This window comes from Chrysochloris asiatica, unplaced genomic scaffold, assembly GCF_000296735.1.
Source record: "Chrysochloris asiatica unplaced genomic scaffold, ChrAsi1.0 scaffold00007, whole genome shotgun sequence".
Taxonomy (NCBI): Eukaryota; Metazoa; Chordata; class Mammalia; order Afrosoricida; family Chrysochloridae; genus Chrysochloris; species Chrysochloris asiatica.
In genome coordinates this window covers 24,661,270-24,681,577 of record NW_006408525.1, presented here as the reverse complement: position 1 = coordinate 24,681,577, position 20,308 = coordinate 24,661,270, and the positions used below count along the sequence as shown (strand labels likewise).

At 41.7% G+C, this 20,308-nt stretch overlaps 2 protein-coding genes across 3 annotated transcripts in view; both read left to right on the top strand.

Annotated features, from left to right (window-relative positions):
* Window positions 1–8,870, top strand: part of MED1 (mediator complex subunit 1) — a 33,141-nt gene extending 24,271 nt beyond the window's left edge. The window contains exons 14-17 of the mRNA XM_006832549.1: window positions 1,607–1,808; window positions 3,441–3,536; window positions 3,652–3,757; window positions 4,787–8,870. Of these exons, the coding sequence (XP_006832612.1) occupies window positions 1,607–1,808; window positions 3,441–3,536; window positions 3,652–3,757; window positions 4,787–8,027 (3,645 nt within the window). The 3' untranslated portion in view covers window positions 8,028–8,870. The remainder of the gene's footprint in view (window positions 1–1,606; window positions 1,809–3,440; window positions 3,537–3,651; window positions 3,758–4,786) is intronic.
* Window positions 8,871–13,354: 4,484 nt separating this feature from the next.
* Window positions 13,355–20,308, top strand: part of FBXL20 (F-box and leucine-rich repeat protein 20) — a 165,578-nt gene continuing 158,624 nt past the window's right edge. The window contains exon 1 of one of the 2 annotated variants that reach the window (XM_006832547.1): window positions 13,355–13,650. In XM_006832547.1, the coding sequence (XP_006832610.1) occupies window positions 13,609–13,650 (42 nt within the window). In that variant the 5' untranslated portion in view covers window positions 13,355–13,608. The remainder of the gene's footprint in view (window positions 13,651–20,308) is intronic. The other variant, XM_006832548.1, reaches the window with a different exon arrangement.

The following is a 20,308-nucleotide window of genomic DNA, read 5'->3' as shown; positions in this document are numbered from 1 at the left end:
TTTACAGAGCTTTCTTTTTTAAAGAAAATAACATCTTGTTTATTTTACTTAGAGTGAAATGTTGCATGACAAATTAGGTTCCCATTTAGCAGTCTCTATACAAATTATTCATTGATACTGATTACATTTTTCACAATGTGTCGTCATTCTCATTCATTCAGTCTGGTTGTACCATTTTTGGTACTCTGCTGTCCCCTTACTTTCTCTTCTTTGCTTTAGTGTAATTGTTGACCATTTTGTTTAATATAGATCATTTTTCTAAGATACATGGTACTCATGGATAATAGTCATTATTTTTGGTCCAATCTGTTATTTAAAAGGTGACCTCAAGGGGTTAATTTGGGTTAAATGTTTAAAGACTATTTCAGGGTAGTAGTCAACAAGGAAGTTCCAACTGATCCAGTAAGATTGGAGTTTTTACGAGTCCTGTTTCACATTTTTCTCCCATTCTATCAGAATGGATAGTAGTGGCAGCTATCATTTAGTTCTTATGGTGTCAGGTTGTGGTTCATGTAGACTAGTTTCTTCTCGGAGACTTTGGTTTCCTTCTGTCTCTTCTAGATAAGTAGAGACCAGTAGTTGTAGATATTTTCTGGCTACTTGCCAGCTTTTAGAGTCCAGATATCACTCACCACATTGGGATATAGAACATACTTTATAAATTCCATTATGCCAGTTAACTGACCCATAAGACAATGATCATTAAGCTTTCAAACCCAGAAAATCAATCTGGTAAGATTATATGAGGAAGTTTCAAAAAGTTCATAGAAAAATGCCATTATCTTTCAATTCCATTTTTCCATGAATGTTTTGAAGTCTTCTCATAACTAGGAAGTATCTATAACTCTGGCCCTATGTCGTTTGCTAAATATATGAATATAAGGAGCTCTGGTAGCGTAGTGGTTACGAATGGGGCTGCGAACCGCAAGGTCAGCAGTTCGAAACTACCAGCTGTTCCGTGGGAGAAAGATGAGGCTTTCTGCTCCCGTAAAGATTTACAGCCTCGGAAACCCTGTACAGGGTCACTATGACTTGGAACCGACTCCATGGCACACAACAATAACAACCTACTTATATACATCTAGTACCTATATACGTCTGGAGCCCTGGTGTGGTACTGTGGGTTAATGCGCCAGACTTCAAAGCCATTTGAACTGCAAGGTCGGTACTTCAATCAAGCTCACCAGCTGCTCCTTGGAAACACTATACAGAGTTGCTATGGGTTGGAATGGACTTGATGGCACATAACAACAACAACAATATACGTCTGTGTTTATATGCCTATATACATATTTATGTAATCACAACTGTATTATTTGGTTGTTGGTGTTCATCTGAGGTAATTTTATGTTAACTAGTTTACGAAACCATTAGAATAAAACATTCACTACAGGTATCTTTTTAACCATATGAATAGTTGGTTTTTGTAATAACTGCGGACCAAAGAATTCACCATGGGGTTAACATTATTCCTCAGACTTTTCCTGCCATTTTGTGTGTGTGTATTTTTAGGAGTAGGGTTTATTTTTTGTTTGTTTGTTTGAGCATAGTTCGTGGTTGAAGTACATTGGGTGAGTAATAACATTTTTTGTTCTTTTGCGCCCAGGCTCTTCCAGGTCAGCAGCACTGCTATTTCCTGAACAAGGATGCTCCTCTTCCAGATGGCCGGAGCCTACAGGGAACCCTTGTTAGCAAAATAACTTTTCAGCACCCTGGCCGGGTTCCTCTTATCCTAAATCTGATCAGACATCAAGTGGCCTATAATACCCTAATTGGAAGCTGTGTCAAAAGAACTATTTTGAAAGAAGGTACTGTCTTTCCTTTTGATATATTAACTGGCAGGTGAATACCAACTACTCCAGTGGTTCTGTAATTTGGTGACACATCAAAATTACCTGTGAAGCTTTTAAAAATAATAGATGCTTGGTTCCCACACCCAAATGGGCTGGCTTAGAACTTCAATGGGAGGGGTTGGGAATCTAGTTTAAACTCCATAAGTGATGTTGCTGGAACCAATCTATAGATTGGTCTTGGGGAATCACTGTTTTATTATAATGGGCATAATAGTTTTTCCATACTCAGTAATGCAATTGGCTATCTTAGGACCTGTACCTTGCAGTTGATACATCAGGTATAAATGAGGTTGCTATTTGACAGTATTTATTGATATCTAAATTTCTGGTTGTTAGGACTGTGTTTTCCACCTTTAATCTTAAGTACATTTCCTTTCTCCATTCTTAGGAGAACTTTAATAGAGCTTAAAACAGGTGAAACCTCTGTCTTTCTTCCCTACCCCACCATTTTAGAATGCTGGTGTTTTTCAAACACAGCTGACCATTGATGTGAATTTTGACTGCTCTAGTGTGTGGTGCTGTAGTATAAGCACTCAACTGCAAGGTCAGTTTGAACTGCAAGGTCAATGGTTCAAACTCACCAGCCACTTCTTTTGCAAACCCTATACAGGGTCGCTATGAGTGGGAACCGACTTGACAGTACTTAACAGCTAGCCACGGTTAATTACCTTTAGTTGTTCAGTGATAGTATTTTACAAGTAAGTATACCACAGTCTTCACACCCACCAACTAGTCAGAAACTTTGTATAGGGTTGCTGTGAGTCAGAATTGACTCGACAGCACTTAACAACAACAATATCAGGGCAAATGGGTAAGCAAGCAGAAACAGGAAAGGTAAGTCAAGATACCTTTCATAGGAATAAAAATTGCTTTAGAAATATAAACTTCTGAATGTTGCAATAAAGGCATACAGCATATAAAAGCACATTTGTGGCCCTGCTTTCATGTGCTTACATCCTAGAATTTTCCAATAGGCTCGGGACATTAAAAAACAATTTTTCATAGGATAGTGAATAGAGCCAGTCCTATAGACTGCTTGCTTTCCCCCAAGAATGGCATCTTTGTCTCAGGGTTGCCAGACACTTTGTTAAGAATCTATGATGACAGGTGTATGTTTCTTAGGCATAAATAATATCATATTAGATTGTAGCCATTATATCTTTTCTTACTAAGTTATGGGCTGCACAGCTCACAGCTGCAAACATTGATTGAAAGCGGGGTTTCTGGCAGTGAGTTTGGACCTGTGTTCATCAAATAGAATGAGAAACTCCTTGGTCATTTTTATTTTCAGGATTCAAGGCAGGCCATTTATACCTGCCAATGTTGTATTTTAGAGATTAAATCTGCTTTTATTTTAGAAAGTTATAAGTTTAGATTTGGAGAAATTTATACCTTAAACTGGATAAATATTCCTTAGAATGTGAGTGCTTTTCTCTGTTACCTGGTGATACAGCAGATTTTGAGTGAAGAAAAATGTGAGATTTCATTTCCATGGAGGGAAAGAATTTCACTTTCTCTTTAGGTAATGTATATATAGTCCCAAGTCTCATATTTGGTTGTTTTATGATCCTTTTCTTTGCCTTTTAGATTCTCCTGGACTCCTCCAATTTGAGGTGTGTCCCCTCTCAGAGTCCCGTTTCAGCGTGTCTTTTCAGCACCCTGTGAATGACTCCCTGGTGTGTGGTGAGTTGTGTGGGTGGCTATCACCTTGTTTGTGGGCGCACTTTGGACCCTGTATCTTTTGGGAACTCATAAGCTGAATCAATCCCAAATATCTCCTATATATTTTGTCTTTCAGTGGTAATGGATGTGCAGGACTCAACACATGTAAGCTGTAAACTCTACAAGGGGCTGTCAGATGCACTCATCTGCACAGATGACTTCATTGCCAAAGTTGTGCAAAGGTAGCATTAGGCCTTTTCCATCAGAGTCCCATTAAGCGATGCATAGGGAATGCTGTTTTCAGAATTAGGATATAAATTGGATATTTATTTGGAAAGCATTGCAGTTACTGCTTTAAATTTACTCTTTTCATTCAAATCCAAAAGTTATAATAAATAAAAATTTATTCTATTGCTAATATTACCATGAAAGTTACAAGCAGTAAGGCAGGTAACTTAGGCCTGGAGCTAAGGTACTTACTTGTATGAGGAGGAAAGTGAAAAAGGTATAGATCGTTTTTCATTTATCTTTTATGCCATTTTTAAACAGATAAAACGTGTCAAATGGTATTATGTGCGAAGATACTTAAGCCAGTTATCTTCTTAGAAACATTAATATGTACTTTTGAGATTTTTCTAGAGTAGTGGCCTCTTTTTGTAAGCAAACTTTATTGTAGGTCGTCCAATTTCATTCATTTACATACTGGCTATGGCTGTTTAAGATGGCAGAGATGTGTAGTTGTATCAGAACATATAACCCACAAATCCTAAAATATTTAGGACCTTAAATTGTATAGCACATGTTCTAGAGTAGAAAGTTTTTAAAACATGATTATAAATAAATAGAAGTTTATCTATAAAACAAAAAGTGCTTTGCCTAAAAATAAGATTTCATTCTAATAGGCTTTTTTTTTGCCCTAAAAAACAAACAAAACCAAGTTCCATTATTACCAGTGTGGGGATTTTTTTGTTGTTTTCTTTTGTTTTTTAACTTCAGTATGAAATTAAGTTATTTGGATTCTTGTATGTATTTGATTTTGGTGAGTTCTTGATTGCCTACAGGGTCAGATTTTTTTTAGAACCAATTTACCCAAAACTCTGTATTTGATAGTACCACTTCTGCCTTTCAGATTACTTGTATCACCTGAGAAAACTATTCACTGAATACTTCTTGATGGCTTGTCTAGACCTAAGACAAGATCAGAGCCTATTTTGTCAAATAAAAAATTTGTCTCATTCAGTGTTAATTTTATTTTTTCCATTATCTTACAGATGTATGTCCATCCCTGTGACGATGAGGGCTATTCGGAGGAAAGCTGAAACCATTCAGGCCGACACCCCAGCCCTGTCCCTCATTGCAGAGACAGTTGAAGACATGGTGAAAAAGAACCTGCCCCCGGCTAGCAGCCCAGGGTATGGCATGACCACAGGCAACAACCCAATGAGTGGTACCACTACACCAACCAACACCTTTCCGGGGGGTCCCATTACCACCTTGTTTAATATGAGCATGAGCATCAAAGATCGGCATGAGTCGGTGGGCCATGGGGAGGACTTCAGCAAGGTGTCTCAGAACCCAATTCTTACCAGTTTGTTGCAAATCACAGGGAACGGGGGGTCTGCCATTGGCTCGAGTCCGACCCCTCCTCATCACACGCCGCCACCTGTCTCCTCGATGGCCGGCAACACCAAGAACCACCCGATGCTCATGAACCTTCTTAAAGATAATCCTGCCCAGGATTTCTCAACCCTTTATGGAAGCAGCCCTTTAGAAAGGCAGAACTCCTCTTCCGGCTCACCCCGTATGGAAATATGCTCTGGGAGCAGTAAGACAAAGAAGAAGAAGTCGTCAAGATTACCACCTGACAAACCCAAGCACCAGACTGAAGATGACTTTCAGAGGGAGTTATTTTCAATGGATGTTGACTCACAGAACCCTATCTTTGATGTCAACATGACAGCTGATACTTTGGATACACCACATATCACTCCAGCTCCAAGCCAGTGTAGCACTCCCCCAACAACTTATCCACAACCAATACCTCATCCCCAGCCCAGTATTCAAAGGATGGTCCGACTATCCAGTTCAGACAGCATTGGCCCAGATGTAACTGATATCCTTTCAGACATTGCAGAAGAAGCCTCTAAGCTTCCCAGCACTAGTGACGATTGCCCACCCATTGGCACCCCTGTTCGAGATTCTTCAAGCTCTGGGCATTCTCAGAGTGCTTTGTTTGACCCTGATGTGTTTCAAACCAATAATAATGAAAATCCATATACTGATCCAGCTGACCTTATTGCAGATGCTGCTGGAAGCCCCAATAGTGACTCTCCTACCAATCACTTTTTTCCTGATGGAGTAGATTTCAATCCTGATTTATTGAACAGCCAGAGCCAAAGTGGTTTTGGAGAAGAATACTTTGATGAAAGCAGCCAAAGTGGGGATAATGATGATTTCAAAGGATTTACACCCCAGGCACTAAGTACTTTGGGGGTGCCAATGCTTGGGGGTGATAATGGAGAAACTAAGTTTAAAGGCAATAGCAAAGCTGACACAGTTGATTTCAGTATTATAGCAGTGGCTGGTAAGGCTTTGGGTTCTGCAGATATTATGGAACATCACAGTGGTAGCCAGAGTCCTTTATTGACCACTGGGGATTTAGGTAAAGAAAAGACTCAAAAGAGAGTAAAGGAAGGTAATGGTACCAGTAATAGTAGTCTGTCAGGGCCAGGATTAGATGGCAAACCAGGAAAACGCAGTCGGACCCCTTCTAATGATGGCAAAAGCAAAGATAAGCCTCCAAAACGGAAGAAAGCAGACACTGAGGGAAAGTCTCCATCTCACAGTTCTAATCGACCATTCACCCCACCTACCAGTACAGGTGGATCCAAATCGCCAGGCAGTTCAGGAAGATCTCAAACTCCCCCAGGTGTTGCTACGCCACCCATTCCCAAAATCACAATTCAGATTCCTAAGGGGACAGTGATGGTGGGCAAGCCCTCTTCTCATAGTCAGTACACCAGCAGTGGTTCTGTGTCTTCCTCAGGCAGTAAAAGCCACCATAGCCATTCTTCTTCTTCCTCATCTTCTGCTTCCACCTCAGGCAAGATGAAAAGCAGTAAATCAGAAGGTTCATCAAGTTCCAAATTAAGTAGCAGTATGTATTCTAACCAAGGGGCTTCTGGATCTAGCCAGTCTAAAAATTCCTCCCAATCTGGGGGAAAGCCAGGCTCCTCTCCCATTACAAAGCATGGACTGAGCAGTGGCTCCAGCAGCACCAAGATGAAACCTCAAGGGAAGCCATCATCACTTATGAATCCTTCTCTAAGTAAACCAAACATATCCCCTTCTCATTCAAGGCCACCAGGAGCCTCTGATAAGCTTGCCTCTCCAATGAAGCCTGTTCCAGGGACTCCCCCATCCTCTAAAGCCAAGTCCCCTATCAGTTCAGGTTCTGGTGGTTCTCATATATCTGGAACAAGTTCAAGCTCTGGCATTAAATCATCTTCAGGATTAGGATCCTCAGGCTCACTTTCCCAGAAAACTCCCCCATCATCTAATTCTTGTACAGCATCTTCCTCTTCCTTTTCCTCAAGTGGATCTTCCATGTCATCTCAGAACCAGCATGGGAGTTCCAAAGGGAAGTCTCCCAGCAGAAATAAGAAGCCATCCTTAACGGCAGTAATAGATAAACTGAAGCATGGTGTTGTCACCAGTGGCCCTGGAGGTGAAGACCAGATAGATGGGCAGATGGGGGTGAGCACAAATTCTTCTAGCCACCCCATGTCCTCCAAACATAACATGTCAGGAGGAGAGTTCCAGGGTAAGCGTGAGAAAAGTGAGAAAGACAAATCAAAGGTTTCCACCTCGGGGGGCTCAGCGGATTCTTCCAAGAAGACTTCAGAGTCAAAAAATGTGGGGAGTACAGGTGTGGCAAAGATTATCATCAGTAAGCATGATGGAGGATCCCCCAGTATTAAAGCCAAAGTGACTTTGCAGAAGCCTGGGGAAAGTAGTGGAGAAGGGCTCAGGCCTCAGATGGCCTCTTCCAAAAACTATGGCTCTCCACTTATCAGTGGTTCTACTCCAAAACATGAGCGTGGCTCTCCCAGCCATAGTAAGTCACCAGCATATACCCCTCAGAATCTGGACAGTGAAAGTGAGTCAGGCTCCTCCATAGCAGAAAAGTCTTACCAGAACAGCCCCAGCTCAGATGATGGTATCCGACCACTTCCAGAATACAGCACAGAGAAGCATAAGAAGCACAAAAAGGAAAAGAAAAAAGGAAAAGACAAAGATAGGGATCGGGACCGGGATAAAGAACGAGACAAGAAAAAATCCCATAGCATCAAGCCGGAGAATTGGTCTAAATCGCCCATATCTTCAGACCAATCCTTGTCTGTGACAAGTAACACGATCTTGTCTTCAGACAGACCCTCGAGGCTTAGCCCAGACTTTATGATTGGAGAGGAAGATGATGATCTTATGGATGTGGCCCTGATTGGCAATTAGGAACTTTATTTTCCAAAGCAAAAACATGGCCAGAGAAAACAGTGATATGTTTGTTGGAAAATCTCCACAAGGGGTGTGTCAGACAGGTTTGATTTGTGTTTAAAAATCTTATGTGGCATGGCTTTCACACCGAGCTAACTGAATTTAGAAAGGCATAGCCAGACCCTATGCAAAAGATCACAGGGTTTGATTATCATTATCAAGAATTTCTTGTTACTTTGCCACAAAAAAATAAAATATACTTGCTTAGAAAAGGGGGGGTGGGAGGGACATAGGGAGAAGAAAGGGTGGGAAATTTTTGTGGGAGATATATCTTTCTCTTCCTCCCTTTTTAGGCCATGTTTTAAATTCATTTTAGTGCATGTATTTGAAGGGCTGGGCTGGACATGAAGAAGCAATACATTCCTTGATGCATTTGCATGAAGGTTGTTCACCTTTGTTTGGTTAGTTGTCCATTTGAAGCATGGGCAAATGAAGGACTTGGGTCATTTTGGACACTTAAGTAATGTTTGGTGTCTGTTTCTTAGGAGAGATTGGGGCGGGAAATGATTTTAGCTATTTATTTGTAATATTTTAATCCTTTATCTGTTTGTTTTTATACAGTGTTTTTAATTCTATGAGGTTCAGGGTTCAAAATGATGGGAGACAGAAGAGCAAGGCTTATTTGGTGGTAGGGGGCTTGTGGCTTGTGCTGATACTGTAGTGTCAAGCCCAAGCACACTAGTCAGAGCCCACCTTTGGAGTTAAGTAGAAAAACCAAAATGATATTTTTTATTTTTAGGAGATTTTTCATAGGGTTCAAACACCATAGGAATATTAGGAGTTACCTCCCTATGGAGGTATTAATTTATACTCTTTTTTTCCTTAAAGAAAAGCTGGGCTGGCTTTTTAGGATAAAAACATATTTTCAGTGGCATGAAAACCATTACAGAATTAATAGTTCTCCTATTCCCACAATGTGCCAAAAGTCTACATCCCAGCATTTTGTTTGTGGGAGAACTGATGCCATTCCTAAAAGCTGGGCTCCCTGTGTATCTTCATCGTAAAGAGGAGGAGGAGTCCAGACTTTAATCACTCCACTGTATACTCCCTAAGATAAAACAGTTAAAATTTTGCAGCCATAGTTCACTTAAAACAATTTCAAGCTCACTTGAAGAAGTGGGGATCTGGAATGCTAGGTGGGCATGAAGATAAAACCTTGCTACTGTGTAGCGCAATACAATTGGACCTTTTTGGAGAAACAGGTCTGAGTCTGGATTCTGGGGGACATCATAAAGAAGCCCTTTTCATAAATATAGAAATCCAGGAGACCATTTGAGTGCAACACAAGTTCTCAGTATTTGGAGGGTCCTCTCAAAATTCCGCGGCCTTACTTTGATTTTGACACCTGCACTGTGCCATTCCTGATGACTCCATTCAGGATCTGTATCAGCAGGACGGGGCATGGTCCCCAGCACAACTCTTCTGGATTAAATAAATAATAATTTAAAAAAAGCCAGGTGATTCCTTTTTTTGTATTTGTGTCATAAGTGGAGTGACTTCATCAGACATGGAAGAAGATGATTTCTATATTCAGCTCTTTCTGTTGGCTGGAGTTTAGTATAGAGTTGGAAAATCAGCTTTGGCTTTCTTTCCTGGACTATCTCTGATTTCCTCTAGTGTTCTCCCTTTTCTGGTCATCAGCTCTCAACAACTCTGCCACTTTTGTGTCCCAAGGTAATAAGAAGTAGGAAACGAAATAATTGCAAACTGGAGCAAGAAAAGTTATCGGTTACCGTGTCAGAGTCAAATGTCTTGGGTGACACTATGGAGGACATGGGCAAGGTGATACCAGAGTGCTTTATCTTGTGATGCTGATACAGTAGCAGCCTCTCAGACATCCAACAGGTTGGATTTCTCACAAGTTTGTCACCTAGTTTTGAATCCTATCCCATTGGTTTCTGCAGGAAAACAAAAAAAGTTGCAAAGTTGTTAAGTTTGTTCTGGGTGGGAAAGATCTTAATGGGGATGTACTGCATAGTATCAGGGGCTCAGCTCCCCCAAGCAGAGCCAACAAATACCAAAATGAGTAAACTGGGAAGCTTTTTCTCTCTTTCTGTCTTCATCCCAGATCAAAGAATCCCGAGTTAGGATCTGGATGAAGGATAAGCCCCTGAATTGTCGATGGGCACACCCCACACACTGACCCAGCATCTGAACTTGCTTAACAGGGAGCCGGGGCTAAACTGCTTCACCCTGCCCGAGAACCAGGGAGCACTGCATTTCTCCACAGGGTGGAGGAGAAGAGGCAGAATAAACCAAGCCTGGGACACCTCCCTCCTGTCTAGGTGTACTCATTCTCCTGTTTCAAAAGACGGCAAGGACACGAAGTCAACTTCTACCTATCTTCTGCTGCTGGTGTCTTATGTATTCTTAGTTTTACCTGATTCCTCTTCTGTCTTTAGCTTCATGTTGGGGGTTCTTGGTCAAAACCTGCTCTGATGTACATGGAGATATCAGGTTCAAAATCATTGTGTTTTACAAAAAGTATTTTAGAAAAAGAAAGCAGGATATCATTTGCCAAAACTACGTTTGAAGTTGGTGACTCTTGAAAGGATTTACCTTCTGAAGGCCTAGTGAAAACTTAGTACAGTAATATGAGTTATCAGAAGAAACCCTTTCAGGGAGCCAGTGAGTCATCAGTATCCACAATTGAGTCACTAATCATAGCATATACCATTATAGGAAAGAGTCACAATCCCTGGACAACCTCCCACCCCCCACCCCCCAATTTCCCCTCTTCTACCCTTGAGTCAGTTTTTGGATACATAACACCCTTAAAAGCTAGGTTGGGGAAAATGCTCAAATGAGCTTCAAATTTTGAGTTAAAAATGTACATCAGGAGCAGTTGGGGAGGGTCTTTTCTAAAAGAAAAATCTCTCAAATTTGATTTTCTGTGTGTATGGCCATTCTGTAAATACTTTGGGGTTTTACATTTTTTTGAAAGTAGATAAAAATCTGTTTTGTGGGATTTTCCCACCCAAAACTACAAAATAACTTGTTTATTTACATGCAAATAAATTTCTCTGATAAAAAGTAACATGCCTATGTGTAATATTTAACCTTTGAATAATCTTCATTTCATATTCAGCTTTGAAAATCTAGTCAAAAAGGAAAAGGCTTTTTTTGAATACCACTGGATATAGATCAGCCCTAGCATTGAGAATAGATAGACAGATTAGGTAAACACATGGGAAACAGCTGGTCGAATTATGTTTCTGTTTATACCCACTTAAAATTTTCCTTAGTCATTAATCCCAAAACTATTAGTAGTTCTTGGTGGAGAAAAAAGTTATTTGATGTAATGGAACTAAAAGGCTGTTCTTATTTCCACTGGTTAAAATGAAGCAGTGACATTAAACGTATTGGGACAGAAAGAGTTTGTAATCAGTATCTGTTGGGTGATGTCAAGTCGATTCCAATTTACATCAACTCCATATGTACAACCTAGTCTTGCACCATCCTCACAATCTGCTACATTTGAGCCCACTGTTGTAGCCACTGTCAGTCCAACTTGTTGAGGGTCTTACTCAGGGTTTGAGAATGAGTTTATGAGGCTAGGTTTCTTAAGAAGCCCTCTCAGGATAAAACGATTTAAAAAAAAAAAAAAAAAAAGGGTGTTCTTGGAAGATCTCCTGTTCATGGCTCTTAATTATTTAATCAGACATACCAAGCCAGTCACTGCTAATTAAAAGGGGTGGGATAACAACTGCTTTAGAAACATACAATTAGGAGCAGTAGTCCTCCCAGGGAGATGGCTGGAATTTATAATTCCACTGCCATCGATTCTGACTCATGTCGACCCTGTAACAGGAACAAAGTAGAACTGCTTCTTAGGGTTTGGAGATTAAATCTTTACTGGAGCAGACAGCATTAGCTGATGGGTTTGAACCGCTGACCTTGTGGTTAGCAGCACTGACAGAGTTCATTAGAATTTATAATATTTTCTAATATTTTATCTTTGGGATATCGTTCTGTAGTTTGCTGTTTGTACAGTAAGCACCTGAGTGGATTGTTCTTTAATTAGTGGAAATTTGTAAATTCCGATCCCAAGAAGGCCAGGGTTGCTTAAGGAAAATACTATGATGACAAACTAGCTTCCACAGAAAGAACCTAGGAGGCTGTGGATAATTAAAGTTTCCGCTTTAGCAAACACACCCGCCTACTAGTCCAGGACACGCTCGTTTCTCCCGCCAAAGTGACGTCATGATCACGGTCTCAGCTCCTACTGTCCTGATTGGAGGACGGGCAGACACTGCACCTCACAGGGTGTTAGCGGCGGCCCAGAGGCAGAAGGGCGGGGGTAGCCAAAGGCTGTCCTCTTCTGCTCCGCTCACCCCCAACCCCCCAAGAAGCACCCTTCCCCTAGCTAAAAGAATGGTTACCCGGCTCCAGCACTGCACCCTCTGACCCTAAGAGCCGAGGTGCAGTCTTTCTGCGTTTCCCCGGAGCAGAGCGGAGGCCTGGCCTGGCCCTCAGTCCAATGGGCCCTAGTCCTCCAGAGCATTGCACCAGGAGAGACACGCCCCGCAGCGGCCCCCCAGGCCTCCCTGCAGCACCCCGTAATGCAATCCACGGGGGCGGGGGAGGCGGCGGTAGCAGCAGCAACAGCGAGAGCAGCAGCACTGCCCCAATCTAGAGACATCCAGAAAGAGGAGGAAAATGGCTCCGAGCAGGGACCGCCTGCTGCACTTTGGGTTCAAGGCGACAGTGAGTGATAGGGGAAGGGAGCTGGGTGGCCGGGAAGGACTTGTGTGCCAGCAGAAGTGAAAAGACTTAGAGATATGGGGGTACTGGGCAAAAAAAAAATAAATAAAATAAATAAGCTCAGGTCCTCTGTGGGTGGGTGTGTGGTTGTGAGCCGGCACAGGGTAGAAGACGTGTGCACGGGACAGAATAGGTGGCTCCTGTGTGTGTGCAGTTCTCCAGCTTTCTTCTTCCGTCATCCATCGGCGAGCATACGCGCACTCACACCCTCTACACAAAGACCACCCCACTTTTACAGAAATACACATAGACACAAAGGCACTTCCCTGCCTCCTCTTCTTCCGATGGGCTCGCCTGCCTTGAAGGCGAGGGGAACTCATGTCGCCACCGCCCGCCGCCGCTGTTGTCGCGCTCCGGCTGTTCCCGGGCTGATTGTCAGGGGCTGAGCCCGGGAGTGGGGGAGGGGTGGTCTTGCGCCGCCGCCGCTGCCGTGCGCTCCTCCTTCTCCCCCTCCCCCCTGCAGTTCCGAAGCCCGGGCGGCTCTGCCCAATGAGGAGCCGCGTTGCTGGCAGGTGGAGAGTGTTTTTGTTTTGGGTTGAAGTTGAGGCTGAGGAGAGGGAGAAGCTAGCGACGAGCAGTCGGCCACCGCCGCTGCGGCCGCGGGAGGTGGTGGAGGCCCTGCCGTAGTCAAACGGCCTTTCCTTGCAGTCCCAGGTCCCTGCCGTGCCCTTCCTCCGCCTCCTACCCGTCCTCGGAACTCCTGGGCCTGTCCTGGGCCCCCTGTCTTTGCACCCCGCACGCCGCAGCACCGGCCCTGGCCGCACCCGCCGGCCCCATGAGGAGGGACGTGAACGGAGTGACCAAAAGCAGGTTTGAGGTGTGAGCTTTGGGGTGCTGGGGCTGTGTGAAGAAGACGACTCTCGCTCTCTTACCTCCTTTGCGGGTGCCGTCACCCACCCACCTAGGATGCTTCCAGACTTGTGTCCCCTTTCTCCGGACCTGAAAGCCCAGTGCAGCTTGGCACCTCCAGTCCCTCAGACTCTCTTCCCACCAGCTTTCCGTGGGCCCCGCCAGGGGATTAGCTCTGGCGCCCTCATTCCCCCCATCCCCCAGCATCACTCAGCTTTCCATTCTTTACACAACCCTTGGCCTGCCTCCTTCCATCCAGCAGAAAAAGCATCACAGCGCCGATCTTGACCAGAGTTTACTTATTTTCTGGCTGCCACCTTTGTTGTCTATGGAGGAGGAACTTCTGGGCGGCGGGGGGCAGGGGATGTATTTCTCCCAAGTTTGAGAAACCTTGATTAAACTAGGGAAGTGGAGGTGGCCGATTGGGATAATGGAGACGACCGAGAGGGATTCGGTGCAGTGATTGGTTTGAATGTTGTTCTGGTACTTCCTCTTCTTTTCCGTTTAGTATATACTTTTGGAGCTCATTGTTCCTGGGAGCCCTTAGAGGTCTACATGCTCTGTGATTAGGAGAGGGTTGGAGAGATTTCAGAAAATCCGTTCAGGTCTGTTTGTCGGTTAGGAACTTTTCTTCCTCTGGCAGGGAAGTTTATAGCTATGGAATTGAGGAGTGGATGAGGAAATGAGAAACGATCATCTGAAAGCGTCACCGTGTAGGGAAGTGATTTCTTTGGGAAGCGAAATACTGTAACTACTAATGGCAAACAAGAGTATACAGAAAGGTTCATTGAGGGGATGAGAGAGACTGCCACGAGAAGAGTACATGTTACCGGGCCATTTCTGGCAGACAGGCTGACCTGAGATAACTCACAGCTCAGTGTACATCTCTTTATTTCCATTTGAAGGGTGAAATTGTAAGATGATGAATAAACTTTCAGGAAACTCACCAACTAGGTACATGGGGCTGAATATTTTCATCAGCAGTCCTGTTTAATCTAGTCCTTATTTTCTTTTCATGCTTCTGGGGAAAATATTTGGACTTATCCACAAAGATTAAGATGGAGCAACAAGTATACTTTGGGAAGCTTAATTCAGAACTCCCATAGTAAGCAGGAGTCCTGGTGTGGCGCAGTGGGTTAATGCGCTGAACTGCAAAGTCTTTTGGACTGAAAGGTCAGTGGTTCAAACTCACCAGCCGATCCTCAGGAACCCTATACAGGGTCACTATGAGTCATACTGACTCGACGACACATGACAACAATGACAATGTAGGGAGACGCAACAAGGTTAACTTATGGTGGTTGTGTGCCATCAGATTAGTTCCATCTCAGCAACCCTGTATACGGTTTCCAAGACTAAATCGTTATGGGAGCAGATAACCTTATCTTTCTCCCGTGGAGCGGCTGGTGGATTAGAACTGTTAATCTTTCAGTTAGCAGCCTAACTCATAACCCATTATGCCACCAGAGCTCTTTTGTCAAACGCTGTCATATCAGTTCCTATTCATAGCGACCCTGCAAAGGGTTTCGAAGGCTGTCCACCTTTATGGGATCAGAAAGCTTCGAACCACCAACCTTGTGGTTCACAATCTGTTGGTATCATACAGAGCCACCGAAAGCCCATCATATTCAGTTAAATGCCTTTGAGTCCGTTCCAATTCCTAGTGACCCTATATAGAGTTTCTGAGGAGCAATTGGTGGGCTTGAACTGCTGACCTTGCGGTTCATAGTCAGTACTACTATAAAAATCTAGACTGTCATTAAAATTACTGAGTGTACATTTAGCAGTGGACAGGAGTCTTGAAAGAGAAGTCTATATACTCATTTGAATACAGGGTTATTGTTTTGCCATTTAAGTTCTGTATTAGGTGCTACTCACTTTAAGTACAGTAATTGTTGGTGACAATTCTTTTGTAATGCTTTAAAATTACATTTGTATTTCCTGTTTTTATAATTGTTTGGAGTCCTGGTATGGTGCTGTGGTTAACGCGTCAGATTGCAAAGCCATTTGAACTGCAAGGTTTGCGGTTCAAGCTCACCAGCTGCTCCTTGGAAACCCTATACAGGGTCGCTATGAATGGGAACTGACTCAAGGGCACTTTAACAACAACATAATTGTTTACTGCTTTAAAATTTTTCTGCAGCTGTGTATATTTTTTTGTTGTTAAAGTGCCCTTGAGTTAGTTCCCACTCATAGCAATCCTGTATAGAGTTTTTGAAGAGTGGCTGTGGACTCTGCAATTCAAACCTACTTTGCGGCCTGGTGCTTATCCTACAAGCCACACCATGAATAAGAAAATTTATTACTTTATTAAGCATATCTATATACCTTGGAGTCCTGGTATGACACTGTGGGTTAGTGTGCCAGGCTGCAAAGCTGTTTGAACTGCAAGGTCAGTGGTTCAAGCTCACTAGCTGCTCCTTGGAAACCCTATACAGGGTTGCTATGGGTCAGAATCAACTCAATGGCACTTAACAACAACAACATGTACCTTAACTAGAGTCCTGGTGTGGCGCTGTGAGTTAATGTGCCAGACTGCAAAGCCATTTGAACTGCAAGGTCAGTGGTTCAAGCTCACCAGCTGCTCCTTGGAAACCCTGTATAGGATCTCTATGGGTCGGAATCGACTCGGCCCGCACTTAACAACAACATGTACTTTAACTGATATGTACCTGGCAACAATATGATATGAGAAGGTGAAAAAGAGTAAGGGAGGGCAGAAAAACCATCTTATGCAATGTTCATAATTAAACTGTTTATAAATCAAAAACTGTGGTGCTGTGGATAAATACCTGGACTGCAATGTCGTTTTGAACCACACAGTCGATGGTTCAAGTTCACCAGACACTCCTTGGAAACTCTATACAGGGTCGCTGTGGGCTGGTACTGACTTGATGGCACTTAACAAATAGCAACTGTTTTATTATGTGAGGTGTGTACTATGCAAGAATACAAATGAGAAAGACTAAAGATTATATGTTAAAGAAATTTTCATTACCTGAATATTTCTAAAAATAATGGAGTCTTGGTGTGGTGCTGTGGGTTAATGCACCAGACTGCAAAGCCATTTGAACTTCAAGGTTGGCGATTCAAGCTCATCAGCTGCTCCTCGGAAACCTTATATAGGTTCTCTATGGGTCGGAATCTACTCGACGGCACTTAACAACAACAACAATGAATAGTTCTGGTGTGGTGCTGTGGGCTAATGTCAGACTGCAAAGTCGTTTAAACTGTAAGCTCAGTGGTTCAAGAGCTCCAGCTGCTCCTTGGAAACCTTATACAGGGTCTCTAGGGGCCGGAATCAACTCAATGACACATAACAACAACAATAACAATCTAATACAGATAATAAAAGTTTATAAACTGGCCTCATAAAATAATAAACTTATTGCTGATTCATTGAAAATATTTACTTCAATTAATAAAGAAGTAGATAAACTAAAACAGCTTTTTCATATCTAAATTATTTACATCTAATGATTCTTTTAAGTCTTCAAAATTATAGAATATTTTTTAAAGGACTGATGATTTATGATTGTAGGCAGATAGCTGATATCAAAATGAGAATTTTAGTGACTGCAGGAAATCTTTGTAGCAAATAATAGCTAATTTTAAATGTAGTCATAGTTAAGACAAAATGAAATGATTTTCTTGAACTTTTCTTCTCCCTCTAGGAGGAAGACAATGGAAGCTTATCTTTTTGTGGTTAATCCATTAACATTCCTTTATAAGGAAATATTCTGTGTGATATGGTCTTGTTGTACGTGAAACCTCACTAGATATCATATTCAAAGATAGGGTTGTAGAAAAGAACCTTTTTTTTTTTTTTTTCAACTTAAAATCGGGGGAGAGAGTACCTGTTACTAAGATATGTGTAGCATCCTCTAGAATAGCCAAAGTAGATGACTCTTAGTTAGGTGGTTAAGAAGAAATATGAAAACTCTTACTGTTCTTTGCTGAATAATCTTGTCATTAAATCTATACAATAATAACCCTTATTAATAGAATGACATCATTTAAGTACTTTTTATTATGTAACTTACAGTGTGGCGCTGTGGGTTAATGCATTGGACTGCAAAGTCCGTTTGAACCGAAAAGTCGGTGGTTCGGTTCCAGCATACCAGCCGCACCTCAGAAACCCTATACAGGTTTGGGGTTTTGTTATCCGTTGGAACTGCCTTAAGGGCACTTAACAACAACAGTGAACTTTGCTTTGTAACAAATGGTAATACTTTTCCTTTCAAATTTAATAATGGTTATTTAATCCTTATTATATGCCTGGCAAGGAGCTCTGGTGGTGTAGTAGTTAAGAATGGGGCTGCGAACCCGTAAGGTCAGCAGTTTGAAACTACTAGCTGTTCCGGGGGAGAAAGATGAGGCTTTCTGCTCCCGTAAAGATTTACAGCCTCGGAAACCCTGTACAGGGTCGCTATGAGTCGGAATCGATTCCATGGCACATAACCACCACCACCATATGCCTGGTGGGGAGTCCTGTTGTGGCACTGTGGGTTAATGTACCAGACTGCAAAGCCATTTGAACTGCAAGGTCGGCGATTCAAGCTCACCAGCTGTTCCTCAGAAACCCTATACAGGGTCATTATGGTTCGAAATCGACTTGACGGCACTCAACAACAACTATGTGCCAGGCTCAGAGTTAGATGTTTTACCTCAATTCTTTCCCTCACAATTCTATTTTATAGCTGAGGACAGTGAGGGCCTGAGAGGCACAGTTAGGAATTGGGTTGCTAAAATTCTAATCTACATTTTAAAAAAATCCACTTTCTAATCCGACTCTGTTCTTAGAATAAAGTAGCATAAAAGCCATTAAAAAGAAAAAATATTTTTTTAAAGTTATTCATCCAGTGTACTTTATTTTGTCTTTGCTATCAAGAGAATGAATTTATTCTTTATTTTAAATACCAACGTTATCTTAACAGCAGTGATATTAGTGAGAGACACGTGTAAGGCTAGCAGTTGAATCCAAGGTTTTGTTTGTTTTTCAGTTAAGCTTCTCCTCTTTGTCTTACTCTATTAGTACCTTCGTTATACAACATGGTACTACTTACTATTGGAGGACAATTATTTTATTTGACTTTATTTAAAAACGTAACTAAAAAATGTTATAGTATTAACTATAAGTGACATTCAAATACCATTTTATAATTTAATTAATGCCTGGTGATGGTAAAGTTCACAAAATTAGGAAGAAATGAGTACCAATTTAGGGATCTTAAATCCTCTTTTATTGTTGGAATCCATGTTAAGTGTTTTGATCATTAATGTTTTTCAGTATACCTTATTGTCTGTCTTATAAATCTATAATAGTACAACCTGTAAGATAAGATTCAGGAGCCCTGGTTGCACAGTGGTTAAGTGCTGAGCTGCTAATGGAAAGATTGGCAGTTAGAACCTACCAGCTAATCCACCAGAGAAAGATTTGACAGTCTGGTTCCTTAAAGTTTTGGGAACTCTATGGGACAGTGTTACTTTGACCATACAGGGTCATTATGAGTGTAAATCCACACAGTAGTGGGTTTGGTTTTGGTACGATAAAGTTGTAGCATTTCTTTGTCTGTCTGCTTCACTTTATCAATTTAATTTGTCCAAAATAACAAAAATTGGAAAATAATATTATTTGGCATGGCAGAAAAAACAGAGCATTGGAAATTACAGACCTGGATGTTAACTAATCTTGATTTTCACCACCAACTAATGTAGCTGTCCTTTCTTTTCACTTCTCTGGCTTTGTTATTTCTCTCCTCTGCAAAACAAGATAGTTATAATCAGTCATTAAAATTCTTTTGTTCCAGAATCCTATGAATGTGTAATTTTAAAATAAAAACAGAAGACCATATTTCCTTGGCAGGCATAGTCTCATAATACTGTTAAAATGGCAGTAATGACCTTTTTCCCCCTTGAGGTTTTATTCTCTAACCATCTGCATAATAACTAACCATATTTTCCAAATTGGTACATGTGGAAAATGTTACATATTTTTCCAGTGGATGAAGATCATTTATTGTATTTGAAAAGTCTTGCAATAGGTAATAGTCCTAGTAAAACTAGGAAATTTTTTTACACACTATAGAGATTGGTTTGAGAAAGCATTTATCTAACTTTAGGTCTGTTTATCTTAGACCCATTCAGTGAATATATCCTTTTAAATAGTACTATTGGTGTTTCTTTACTTCTTTTAACTTATTGTGAACTGAATGAGGGTTTACAGCACAGACCATCAGTTTTACATTCAACAAATCATGTACTTTGCTTTATTACAATGATTACAATCCACCTCATATACCATCAGTTAACAGTATTTACCTCTATTACTTTAACTCTTGAATTCCTCCCTTCTTTATGCTTTTTGTGAGCACAGTGGCTCCGTACAATAAGCACTGGACTGCGAATCACAAGGTCTGCAGTTCGAGCCCGCCAGACACTCCTTAGGAGAAAGATGAGACTTTTTGCCTTGAGATTTAAAGCCTTGGAAAACCTATATATACATGGTTGCTCTGAGTCGGAATGAGCTCTATAGCACTTAACAACAACAATAACTATGCTTTTTATTGTCTCCTTCTGTTCTGTAATTCTGATCACCTGTAAGTTATTCCTCTTCATGGTATTCC